Genomic DNA, 13,263 nt, shown 5'->3' with positions numbered 1-13,263 from the left:
TCCTTGCTTCCGTGCTCAAACGATGCTTTTAAAATACATGAAGACTTCAGTTCTTGACTTGGATCAATATAAGGAAAATCCTGAAGATATGTGTGCAGATATTAGCGATTTTGATGATTACGATGACAGTCAAAATAAAAATGCAATAAAATCGTTCTGTGACGTGACATTTCCCAATAACCGGAAATGCCTGCCACCTTCGCCCTTCCTCCCTTTCGCCTCCTCGCCGAACACAAAAAAAACGGACAAAATTGGGACCTGAAAGGTTGTTGGGCGCCAGCTAATTTTCCTAGTCGAGTGATTAGCGACTCGAAGCTTAAATAAATAAAATTAATGCAAGAAACGTAAAAAAAAATAAGACAAAAACTGACCTAACTCAGCGAAGGGGTTAAGGGAGAGGTCGCGGATGGCTGCGCTGCTCAGTGTGCTAGGTAGTGGAAAGAGGGGTGGATTCGGGGAGTAGGGCAAAAGTAGTCTAACTGACCCAAAAAAAATGTAACCCAACACCAAGATATAAATTCTATTGATTTTTATTTTATGGACTTTGATTGATATATATATGTAACAACAAAAAAAAAGAAGACTAGAGAACTTAATAGACCCCGCGAGCCGTGGTGCTCGGGATTTCCTGGGTCCTGGAGATGAGTCGGAGACCCCGTGAAATTATTTATCCCCTGTTTTAAATATAAAATAAGTCCCCACGTAACTCCGCGATCCCTTGGAATGGTTCGGGAATTTTCCCAATTACCCGTGATCAATGGCGACAAATAATAGTATAAAAAGAGAGGCGATTCCTAAACCGGTTGGACCTTCCAACTTCTCTCTCGACTACATCTACACTTTTATACTTGGAAGCCGTAGGGATCATGTCGTGTACCCTGATATCTAGGGAGCAGTGCTCAAGAAATCAATAAGTCAACATCAATATGATGAAGGTGAGAAGATTATTATTAAAACTAAAATTACATTTATTCTTTCATATATCTTCATGTAAGCTCGAGAGAACCTACGCATTATAAGTCGTACAGAAAATCCTCTGGGACAGGTCATCTCACAGGCTGCAATTGTGTGGCCATCTCGGAAATGGTATTACGTCCTTTATATTTGCGATTCCAAGCACTGCTTGTAAGTATCTTTCAAAACCCATTCCGTACCCTCCAGTGGGAACATTTCCATATTTCCTAAGATCCAAATACCAGGAAATATCACCTGTGGGTGGGATTTTTCGTTTGAGTTTTTCGTAGTGGTCTTCACGAAGACTGCCACCAAATAATTCGCCGACTTGTGGTGCTAATAGATCCATTGCTGCTACCTACAGACATAAAAAACAAGTGAGAAATGGTTTCTGTGTTATGTAGAACGATTACTTTTGCTAATAAATCAAATTTTTTCCATATCGTAATTAGAAAATATTATATATCTCTGGTATCAGACATATTTCTGATTTTGGGAAATATGTTTTCATGTCGCGACATTCCGTCCAGACGTTGGGAATAACGTCTCAGAAAATATAATGGTTTCATTATAGGGTAGGATTAGAATGGACGAGGTCGAGTAATTTTCAGGAATAGTCATAATATTTTATCACAGATATCTAGCTGTTATTTCTGGGGATTCCGTGACAATGAGGAATATAAGTTTAGACGGTAAATGAGGGAGAACATGTGGGTCTGAACGGGCCAGACGGAGAGAGAAAGGAACAATCAGAAAGAGAGAGAGAGAGAGTGTAGCGGGTACTGAGTGGGTCCATGCCACTGACGTCAGGATGGAAAACCTTTTTCCATCAATTAGAGAACGCAGAGGCGTTACCTCTTTGGTGAGGTCGCCAAGTTCTACCCAAGAGTGGGGAGCGACCTGGAACATCGCGCGAAACTGGAGAGAACCGAGGAGATACGAGTTTGTGGAGATATCCAAGAGTTAGTTATCGGTTTTCGATGATTTCCTCGGGTACAAAATTCAATCGTTTCAAATTTTATTTTCTCATTTACGTAAGGATAATTTATGGCCACATTCTCCGGAATTTCCCTTGGTCATAAAATCAAGGGAAATGTCCACAGTTCTTCCTTAGTTTAGGGAACATTGGGATATTTCCAAAATACATCTGCTGACCAGAAGGGGTTATAAAAAGAAAATATTTCAAGGGGTGGTAATTTTATTACCCTCTCCGCGGCAACTGAGTTGAACTTGTAATACCTCTTTAGTCTCTTGCAGATATTCATTGTGTACAGTACCTTCTGTCTGTTAAGTCTTAGAGCTATTCAAAATTAAAATCATTTCTGAAAGTCAACACATATGTTTGCTTATTTAATAACATAAGCCAATATTAGTCATATGAAAATTGTAAATATACTTTTAACCAGACCAATTCAAGTGAAATAACTGAACAAGTGATTGTAAAATTTTCTCCTGAAAATCCTTTCCTAATTATCCCACATATCAAATATTATATATTATATCTATAGGAAAACCTACAAGCCAGCAGGCACATTGGTTCACACGCACCGCTCATCTTCGCCCGTCAATCAAAACATGTTGCTGTTGCCAAGGACCTAATTGGCATGCTTTCTGATCGAGGCGCCACTTCCTGGACAGGTCACCATTATGCTGTGCAGGATAACGCCCCTAATAGGACCATGTGACCTCTAAAATTGGGCACTTGCCATGTCGTGGCTCATTACTCACCTTCATTTGTTTCCGGAAGTTCAAGCGATCATTACGCCGTTATTGTGATCGCTCTATATCTCGTTGTGAATAAATTCGAACATTCGAACTGCTTAATTACGTAACTTTGGCGCCGCTTAGAATTTTTTTCTTAACCAATTTGAGACCGCTCATTTTTTTTCTGCTTATTTTTTCGGAGCCGCTCACCGGACTTTTACAAACAATTGTTGTTAACACTGACGTGTTTGTGAATAAATTAACGAATTTTTGTGGTTACACGTGCTGTGTGAGACCCATTTTTTTTGGACCTGCTCGCCCATCCACCCAAACATTCTCACTGATGCAGGTACCTGAATAAATACTCTATAACTTGCAAGCGATGACAATTGAATGGCCCGGAATGAAAAGAAAGAAAGTATTAACTCAAATTAATCAAATTGAAAAGAAATCAAAATTGAAGATTCGTAAGTTTTCCAAATTGATAGGTATTTCAAACTCGTGTTGTCCTAGTTTAACTCTTTCGCTACCAACGGTGACTACAGTCACCCAACGTCTGACACTCGCTATATACGAGCGGTGATTATGGTAACCCAACAATGCCTACTTTTGGCGCGGCGGCTCACTCAGCGAGAGTAGCGCGCCGAAGATTGCATCCATGGCGAAAGGGTGAAAATAGGGAAGGGTTCATATTAACAATTTTCAGAAAATGGAGTATTTGGAGGATGACAATAACGTTGAAACCTGGACCTGTCACTCTTTGTCCAAGTCGCCTTTTGTGATGGCTGCGTAAACAGTTACACACTTCAGTCTCATGCACTCTCTGCAAAATCTCATGAATGGGGCGAATGACGCCCTAGACGATATAAGAGTTTGTGCCGCCTGGAGCCAATGGAGATTCTCACGGTGCACTCCCGCTATGACGCATATATCTGCAAGTCCATGATGAGGTATTGAAACATCTCTTCGGCTTGGCTACAGTCGCAAACCCTTGAGTGGAGAAAGCACCGGTCTTGGAGATAGGACCGGAACACTCCGGGCTCCGTGAAGATCTTCGAGATCCAATAGGCGCAGACAACTCACTTTGCGTCCGGCTGTACGACAGTATCGGAGAAAATGACATTTCTTCCGTCCTGACCGCTCTCAAACCTTGGCTTCCCAAGTATGCGGATGTCTGTCTTTATATGGTCGATGGTGTTGAACGCCTCACCGTTGGCATCTACTCAAGGGTTCGCTGGATCAATCTCTACGGTATCTACTCTGGTCAAAATGCCTTTTTTGGCTTGGTAGCGCGCCGCTCTTTCTTACAATAGTAACCAGTGAAGGTATCCTGTATGCGACAACCACGATCAGCAGCGCGTTCCTCTCTGCGGCCCAATCACCTTTCCGAATCACGCGCTGAGAAAGGGGCAATCCCCTCAAATTTAAATGAAGCATCCTCATATCCTCCTTTCTGCTCATCCTAGTGGTACCTAATTTCAATGGAAAAAAACATTTCGGTGACGCACAGGACTACACCTCCATTTTTAACTAGGTCCCTCAAACAGTGAGATGGCTACTGAGGAATTGTTGAGTCGGCTGCCGGACAGACACTCCAGCACTGCGTGTGGCGCCCTGTCTCCTGGGGTGAGGTACCACGATGCCGCTGGGATCACTCAAACCTCCAGAACTGAGTCTAGTTCTCTACTTTAGTCAATCCTCTTTGTTAACGCGTATCCATTGCAGTAATGTACTAGCGCTTCTCCTTTGGTCTATCTTGTTTACTTGTCACAGCTAATCGCCAGCTTGTTGCAGCCGTTGTATATGTCGAATTTATATTCATTGGGCATAAAAGGAGAGTAAAAAAATATTATAAGCACTCTAATTCGTGCCTGGATTCATCTGCCAAATGACGATGATCTCTCAGTAATGGATAAATACAATGTAGCAGGTCGTCAGCCCATTCTGTACGTCTTACTTCGAAAATTTCATTTCACTCATCATACGAGTGGGGTAAAAATACCAAGAAAAGAATTATTACTATATTCGACGTTTTTTCATTTGTTCAATTTTTTCACTAAAATTTCTTTTTTGTAAAAATCATCCGAAACCCGCCATCTTAAATGCTTGAGAATTGACGAAGGGAGTGAGGGCAGGGGAGAGGTTGTAATACCTCGACATGGGCCGTAAAGTTGAATAATTTTACGTATTATGCACCATTCAGAAGCAATAAATTGTAACCTTCCAATGAAACATTTGTTCTTGGAATTCCCAATCACTTATAAAATCATCTTTACCTTGGTATCATCGTCCTTACACTCTTTCATATAGAATGGTTTGATATTCCTCGGCCAATTTAGTATGAAAACTGGAATTCCTCCGTTGAATTCGACTAGAAATAATTCTTGTTCTTTCGAAAGAGCCTCTCCTCTCTTCACATCACCCGTGAGTTTGTCGGAGTGTCTTTCGAGTATATCAAAAGCCTCATCATAACTAAAAACGCCAAAGGATTTATCCAGCCATACTGGTACAGGCGCACTCAGATTCTGAACATCTCCTGCTCCTTTCTCGAATAAAGCAGAAGTCACTCCCTTGACCAGAAGTTCAGCCTCAGCAGCCACATCCTCAATATTATCCACAAAAGCCATTTCAGCTTCAATCATGTAAAACTCAGAAAGATGCAGCCGTGACTTGGAATTTTCAGCTCTGAATGTTGGTCCAAATGTGTACACTCTAGATAGCGCCCTGGAAGAATTCATAAGTTATTAGAAATTAAAGATAATCGATCGGAAGATCTCGTTCATTAAATTATCATAATTTATTTAAGATTATTTTTCCCACCCAAATTTCAGCCAATACAATTGCACCATTTGTTGATATTTTGTATAGCCTACCTCGAATATCAGCGATTATTTTTCCCATCCAAATCTTGGCCAATAGGATTGCACCATTCGACGTTATTTTGTATAGTCAACACGGTATTTCAGCGGATATTCTTGGAAATTTCACTGGAAATTTTGCATGTTGATATATATAAAAAAAAACAAATGTTGAAGTAACCCTCAATTGTATCTGACAGATTAAATGGCAATTCGTTGAAAATTATGTCTCATGGTGCAATTCTATCGGCCAAGATTTGGATGCAAAAAATAATCCCCCGAATACCACTCGAACTTCGAAATTATCTGATATTTCCCTCAAGGTTCCCTGCAAACAAATAAGCTCGTCAAGTTTTCCAGAAAAATCACTCGCGCTTCGCGCTCGTGATTTTTAAACTGGAAAACTTGACACGTTCATTTGTTTGCAACGAACCTATCGGGAAATATCCGATAATTTCGGAGCTCTTGTGGTATTACATGCGATTATTTTTTTCATCCCAATTTCAACCAATCAAATGGTGGCATTTCCCGTCACGTGGTACAAGTAAGAGAGTTTTACTTCGGATATTTTTCGGATATTTCCCTGTTTGTTGCTAAGCAATGAAAATATCCGATAAACAATTTGTACGCGTTTCAAACCCCAAAACTGTCATTACAAAAAATCAAGTTCAAAGACTTTACCTCGACATGAGCAGATTTGGACGGGAATCCTCGGAGATTATTGATCAAAAAATTAAAAAAAATGTTCCTAATAATACAGTGAAGACAAAAGCCACAATTTGGAAATAATTCTCTGCATTTTGTGCAGACAAAAAATATACGCTGGAGAAGCCACGACTACGAGTGAACAACCGTACTATATGACGTGAAATGCCACACATTTAATTGTTTGCAATTGGAATGAAAAAAATAATCCAGCCAAATACCCCTCGACCTTCAAAATTAATCGGATATTTCCCTCCAGTTTCCCTGCGTAGCACCGATCGGGATAAGATTCGCAGAAAAACCCTATCCCTCTCGTTGCTACGCAACGAAACTCTCGGGAAATATCCGATAATTTTGAAGGTCTTGGGGTATTACTACTGATAATTTTGTGATAATTTTGATAAACAAACGACACCTAACCAAATAAACCTCTTTTCATGTCATGGCACAATTCTCTTGGCCGAAATTTGAATAGGAAAAATAATCCCCTGAATACCACTCGAGCTTCAAAATTATAGAATATTTCCCTCTAGGTTCCCTGCATACAAACGAAGTCGTCAAGTTTTTCAGGAAAAATCACTCGTGATTTTTTAACCTGAAAAACTTGACTCATTCATTTGTTTGCAACGAATCTATCGGGAAATATTCGATAATTTTGAAGCACTTGTGGTATTATATGTGACAAATGATGGGTTTAGTGGGAATTGTTAAAAATTGAGAGATGATTTTGAAACAGTTTCTGCTTCAGTCCTAGTGGAAGTTATTTCTAAAATATTAAACTAATCAAATGATCTTGAAAGGTAGCGGACTTTTATTTTAAAATAAAATACGAAAGGATCGAATATCCAGCATTGGGTCATGAGATATCATCCAATTAGTAAAAAAGTGAACGTTTTTTGGAGTAGGTTCTTAACGATTAAGGTTATGATGGTGAAAAAACATCATCTCATGATTTTCTGGAACAGCAGGAGAACCACTGGAGCTATTTTCCTCAGAATCCTTTCTGCTCCAAGTTGAATGAAGATGATTTGATTGCGTCATTATATATTTCAATTGTATCATCTATTCACGCACCCACACGCGCGCGCAGGCACACAGACTTATACATTAGAGGAATACGTGATTTAGATCTTCCCCGGTGTTTGGTGAGATGCCTGGATGGCTAGCAATATGAGCAGAATGGGTGAGATGTAGGCGTTTTATGGGAGGATAGTGAGTAATTCTGAAAAACTAGCGTACTAATTTATAGTTGCCATTATAGTCTATGTATTTACAAAAAGAGTCACTTCATTATAATAATTAATACCAACTGACCGGCCACTTTGCAGTTAACCATGAGGGAATCATCCGATGAATTTCACAAGAATGAGCTCCCCAAAATTCAGTAATAATGAGTGACACACAACTGAGTGAAAACGAGCGCTACGAAACTGTCGCAAATACAACGAACTTTCGGAAACGAATGAGCAACTGTTAAAAGCTACGAATTGGCGAGTACTCCCATTTTTCTATTACATGATCGGTGACGGACTCTTGGAAACGAATGAGAGGCTGTTAAGAGCAAAGGTTGGCAAGTACTCTAATTTTTTATCAGGTGACACCAATATAATTTTTTGCGGTCACTGCTGCGACTTTCAGCTCGTGTCAAAAAGTTCTTTTTCATTTAATTGTCAACGAAAAGTTCAAACTTGTAAAAGAAAAGACTTTTCAGATGATGAAGACAGATGAATTCGTTATCACCGATAGCTTGGCCTATCCTCTCTAACTCCTGACGCGAGTCGACCTCGATGTCGCCGAAGTTCCGTTCGATGCTCTTGAGGAGGGCGTCGAACATGAGATTCCAGCAAGCAAGGCCGAAGACTGATACCAATTCACGCAACTCTACTATCGCGTCTTCTGTGGAGCGTCCAGGCAGAAAGCCATATTGACATCCTGATGATATCTGGTCCTCGGTAGGCACTGTCGCCGTCAGGATCCCGTGAAAGACCTTTTCGAAAAATTTTCCGATAACCGATAAGAGGCAAATGAGACCGTCTTTATGAACTCCTTTAAGAAGTGAATATTCAACACCAATAACCACCACCAACACCAATACTCATAAAAAAGGAAATTTCTCCAAGCCAGCCCGAAAGGAATAAGGTGAAGAGGCCTTCCCCATTATAAAAGGAGTTCGTACCACGGAAAAGTCAGATCGACCATTATCACCGGAAGGATCCGTGCTTATCGACCTGCAACTACCGAAGACACCCTGTCATGACATTCTTCTGCCTACAATTGAACTATAATTGCCGTTAATCCGGATTATCCTAATCGTCTTAGCCCTCCCAGTTTAGGTGATCCTTGCCTTTATACTGAGTTTTTAAGTTATTTCAAACCCTTATGGAACCTCCAAGATCTTCAACAGTTCATTATTGGCATATTTTAATACCCTATCCGGAACATTACCATGCCTAACAATCGAACCCAACTAACCATTTAAAATAGGTTTTCCATGGTTATGTGATGGCACCTAGTCGCCATTAGTGACGGTTGGGTAAGGGTTTGGAGCTAGACCGAGCCCGATCGATGAGGAAGTATCCTGATTCCACGGATCGTCTGTGAGCAGTGCCAATGGTCCTGAGACGATTACCGCCTTGATTTATCTAAGGTAATGAGTTTCGCCAGTGTGAGTGAATTCTCTCCGATAATATGGGTAAGGTAAAGCTTCACCCGCTTTATCACTGCTTCGCATTTACGCCCGAAGTCACGCGCTCCGGGGTTGCACAACTACTCGGTCCCATCGTTGATTAGGAGTTGAGCGAGCTATCTTTACTGGGGCCCCTCCAAGAATTGCAATTTCCACAAAAGATTTTGAAAATATACTGAATTTGGTGTTTCGTTGCGGAGGACTGGGGAGTTAATATAATCATGAAAACCAAGCTATTCAAAATGTTATCTCGATAAATTCTTAATCCCCTTAGATGATTTTGATGTCAATAACACATTTTTTGTGGATTTTTGACTGGATTTCCCGCCTCGCGGCAATTAATCCATGAGTTATTGCGCGCGAACTCGGCGCTGACACGCACAGCGGACGCACCGAAATATATACAATAAACGCAATGGGGGGCGATCTTCGAGGATCCAATACGAGCCCTTGAGTAGTTTGAGGGTGAGCTGTGTCTCACCGTATAACTTGTGCCTGAAAAGTTATTCAATGACGAGTTGGGCCAGTCGTGATTTCTTCAGAAGGGTCATTCGATTCCTACTTTCTGGATTGATGGGCACAAAATTGAACGGACCTCGAACCCTGAAAACCTTTTGATGATCGATGAACGGTGTGAGCTTGGTGGATGAGTGAATTTTTGGGAATCTCGCCCCACGTGAAATGGTACAGAGTCCGTTCTTGAAATGGGCTAGCTGCCTGTATCAGCTCAATTCAGAAGAAGCAAGCCTCTTCGAAATCCCCAGGGGTCAGCGGGTAAAAGAGTGAAGAGGTGGGAGTTTTTCTGAGCCAAGCAACCTTCGACCGATTACTGTAATCCTGGATTATCAGTCGGACAGTCGGTTGGACGATAAGGATCTATCGATGAAGTCCCATTTAATGATTGAATCATTAAAACATTTTTGTTAATATCATTTTGGACCAGGTCTCCCGAACTGATTTCCTCTCTTATGAAAAGTTATTAAGGGTGTGAGAAGACGAACGGCTTGGTTACTCATAGGTGTATCGGTTTTTTATATCGATTGTAGATTTTCCGTCTGGGTTTGATCCGGACTTTTAACTCGTTGTTCAAGATTGAACATTTGTTCCACATATATTTACTGTGCACTCGACTATCGATAGACGCAGCAAATAGTCGGAACTACATTTTCTTTTTCGTAACAGCACACAGTCCTTTGCGTTCAATTGGATACTTATTCTTCTGTTGATACCACTATTTTTTGTAGGAAATTCGCCGGAATCTATCAATGCAACTGCATTCTCCATCTTGATTATTTTGCTTCTGGTGTATGGTAGCCTGATTTATAGGGTATTTCTTCCAATGGCATTTTTAATTAAGTTCATAGTTGTATTGAATTTTCTTTGAATATCAAAGCTTTCACAGCCGTCATGTAACACGTCCTCGTAGTCAATATTCCGTTTCCAATAATGTTGATAACGAGAGGATGATCAGAGCCTTGCGGATCATCAGCATTACGGGAGTTCATATTATGAACGATTTCTATTGTTGAAAGTATTAAGTCAATATTCGATTTTATGGTGGTCGAGGAGGCCTCGTGTGAGAGAGTATCGCCATCAGGTACCTAAAGGTCATGTCCTCGCAGTACTCTCAAAAGTGTTTTTCCACTCGTGGGAAACACTTGTTGCCGAGAGAGAGTCTGCATCTTGCAATTTTCTGATACTTCGATTCATCATATTTTGCTTTTTTGTGTATTGAATTGAAGTTTACAATACCTTAGCGGGTCTGCAATATTCTGAGTAAAAGTCAGTGCTATTAGTACGGTCCGAAGGCTAGCATACACGGAAAAACATTTCGATAAAAATTAGCCCTCTGGAGGACGAAACGAGGGATGCAATGACAACCAACTATTTTTTAGGTCAAGTTTTGTTAGTAAAATTTGACTTGTGTTACATTCAGTAGTGGCTGTAATTTTCGGTTATAAACGCAAATAATGAAGATAACAATAACAGACAAATTGCCGTAGGAAGCACCCCTTGCTGGAGGAAATACTGCCGCAGAGCGATAAGGACAAATTTGTGTGGCTTAATTTGTTGAGTAGTCTTGAAGATCATTGTGCGATCTCAATTGCGAGAGAAAAACAATCGGAAAAAGGAATACGTTGAATGTACAGAAAAGTATAAGGAAAAGCCCGTTACCTTCTAATACAAAGAAATAACACAGACAATTAGACATTTTTCAATTCGTTTAAATCACCTTGCAATAATCTCCAAATGAAACTGCCCTGAGACGGTCAAAAATGCTTTAGTATCGAAGTAGGTCTCCTCTCGACTGGTCTCTTCTTTCTTCATGCTATCAATCAATTCAACACTGTCTGGCACAACGTTAAACACTTCCCCGGCCCCCTCAGAATCATTGGCCGTTAAAATTGGTGTGTGAACATTAATAAAACCTCGGCTCCGCATGTGCTCACCTACAGCTGACGTAGCCAAATCCCTCAGTCGTAGAACACTTGAGAATTGTCGTGTTCTGGGTCTCAAATGCAAGTACTGTCTGATGTACTCCTGCGTATATTGTTTCCTCGGTAGAAATGGATAACTGTCAAGGTCACATGTACCAAGGACTTCAACCTCCTCAGCTCTGACTTCTGCTTTGCCATTTGGGGCAACTGCCACTTCACCGACTATACTAACACTACTTCCATAACACAAATCATCAGGTTTTAAGTTCTTCGGTAGAACGATTTGTAAATGTTGACTGGTGGAACCATCGTTTATGTCCAGAAATATATTATCCTTCATTTTTCGGAGCGCTCGGATCCATCCCTAGACATAAAAACAAACAAAAAAGTTAAAATTTAGATTGTGGAGGGCAGTGTCATATGGAGACTTTTTTATTTAAATTAGTGTCGTGGAAAATGAATCAGTTGAAGGTCTTTCTCGGACCAACGAATGATTCGTACAAACGTGATAAACACGATCCTGGTAATCAATTAATTATTATTACAGAGCATGTGAAATAGTTGTCTCCGAAAAAAATCAATTTTTGAACCTGGTAACAACGTAATTGATTTAAGATAAAAAACCCTTTTGAAGATTAATAGAAGTTAGAATTCTCATTCATGAGGGATGGATGAAATGAATTAAGAGTGAGTATTTTGTTCTTTCGGAGAGCAATATGACACTAGTGAACGTTAAGATTTATTTAGACACTAAGTTTTCAATGTAATTTATGTATTTGTTTTTGACATAAGAAATGCGAGGAAAAGAAGACGTGTCTGCGGGACATGACAGTTTTATGACGATCATGTTTCGGGTTTTGAAGATTTTCTATGCACCGTAACGGTGGCCTTTGTTTGGCTATATGGAGTCATCCTCAGCACAGATCTTGCATTGATGAGGACTCAGGGAGAAATTTAGTATTTAAAAAAAAAATATGTGTATAAAATTTATGCACGACAGAAGTGAAACTTCTTAGCCGTAGATTGTTAAAAAATTTTGTCTGAATTTTTTGTAATTATTTTTTTTATCCCAATTTCAACCAATAAAATGGTGGCATTTCTCGTCACGTGGTACAAGTAAAACGGCTTTACTTCAGATATTTTTCGGATATTTTCCTGTTTGTTGCTAAGCAAAGCTGGTGTTTTGCACTCCAACAAAACACGGATTATATGCGGAAGCCGATACACGGCATCCCTAGATGTGAGACGCTGTTGGGTACTCGCCTTTATCCTCCCTCTCTTGCTCCCTCTAGTAGTCGTCCGTAGTAGAGTGGGGTCACGTGGTCACCAGCCTGTGCGGATATGTCTGCGCATTTCGTCATAGAGGAACTCTCAGCGGCATCCCTAGATGCGAGTGTTGTTTGATTTCTGCTGGTGACCACTCAACGCTATGTGATTGGAAGAAAGTATTATTTATTCTATGAAGGTGTTTAAACTATTTGAACCTTACATGAAGGGTTACGACTTTTGTTAAACTCTGTTTTTGGTTAAGAAAATACATATTTGTCAATTTTTCAAATAAGAAGAAAATTTTTTGATACTAGACTAGTTCTTTATATCTTTGGAGTGTCTATTCTCCTGCAGTAATGCCTTCTAAATGTTTCTGCGCATATCCAATTTCCGCGGGCCATTATCTCTTCTAGAGGTAGGTTGTCCAGCCAGGCTCTAGATGCGACTGCTGACCGAATGCTTCCCGCAGGGGCTTCTATGCCTGCGTTTTTGAGAGGAGAGCGGACCCATCCACCAATCATGGATCTTGAGGCAGGCTGCAGAGGTTCTTTGAGAGAGATGAAGAGCGCGTCACACTCTTGCTCTGATCATGGTCACTGGGCACAACCAACGATTGGGATGTTTTAAGACGCGCCACCCTGATTGCCTA

General features: G+C 40.5%; 1 protein-coding gene across 1 annotated transcript in view; it reads right to left on the bottom strand.

Moving 5' to 3' along the window:
• Positions 1–924: 924 nt before the first annotated feature.
• The window catches only part of LOC135168009 (asparaginyl-tRNA synthetase), a 31,672-nt gene continuing 19,333 nt past the window's right edge, over positions 925–13,263 (bottom strand). The window contains exons 2-4 of the mRNA XM_064131825.1: positions 11,141–11,709; positions 4,935–5,382; positions 925–1,312 (exon numbers count right to left, since the gene is read on the bottom strand). Of these exons, the coding sequence (XP_063987895.1) occupies positions 1,052–1,312; positions 4,935–5,382; positions 11,141–11,709 (1,278 nt within the window). The 3' untranslated portion in view covers positions 925–1,051. The remainder of the gene's footprint in view (positions 1,313–4,934; positions 5,383–11,140; positions 11,710–13,263) is intronic.

The sequence above is a fragment of the Diachasmimorpha longicaudata genome, chromosome 12 (assembly GCF_034640455.1).
Source record: "Diachasmimorpha longicaudata isolate KC_UGA_2023 chromosome 12, iyDiaLong2, whole genome shotgun sequence".
NCBI lineage: Eukaryota > Metazoa > Arthropoda > Insecta > Hymenoptera > Braconidae > Diachasmimorpha > Diachasmimorpha longicaudata.
The sequence above is the reverse complement of the archived record's forward strand: the minus strand, read 5'-3'. Positions and strand labels throughout refer to the sequence as shown.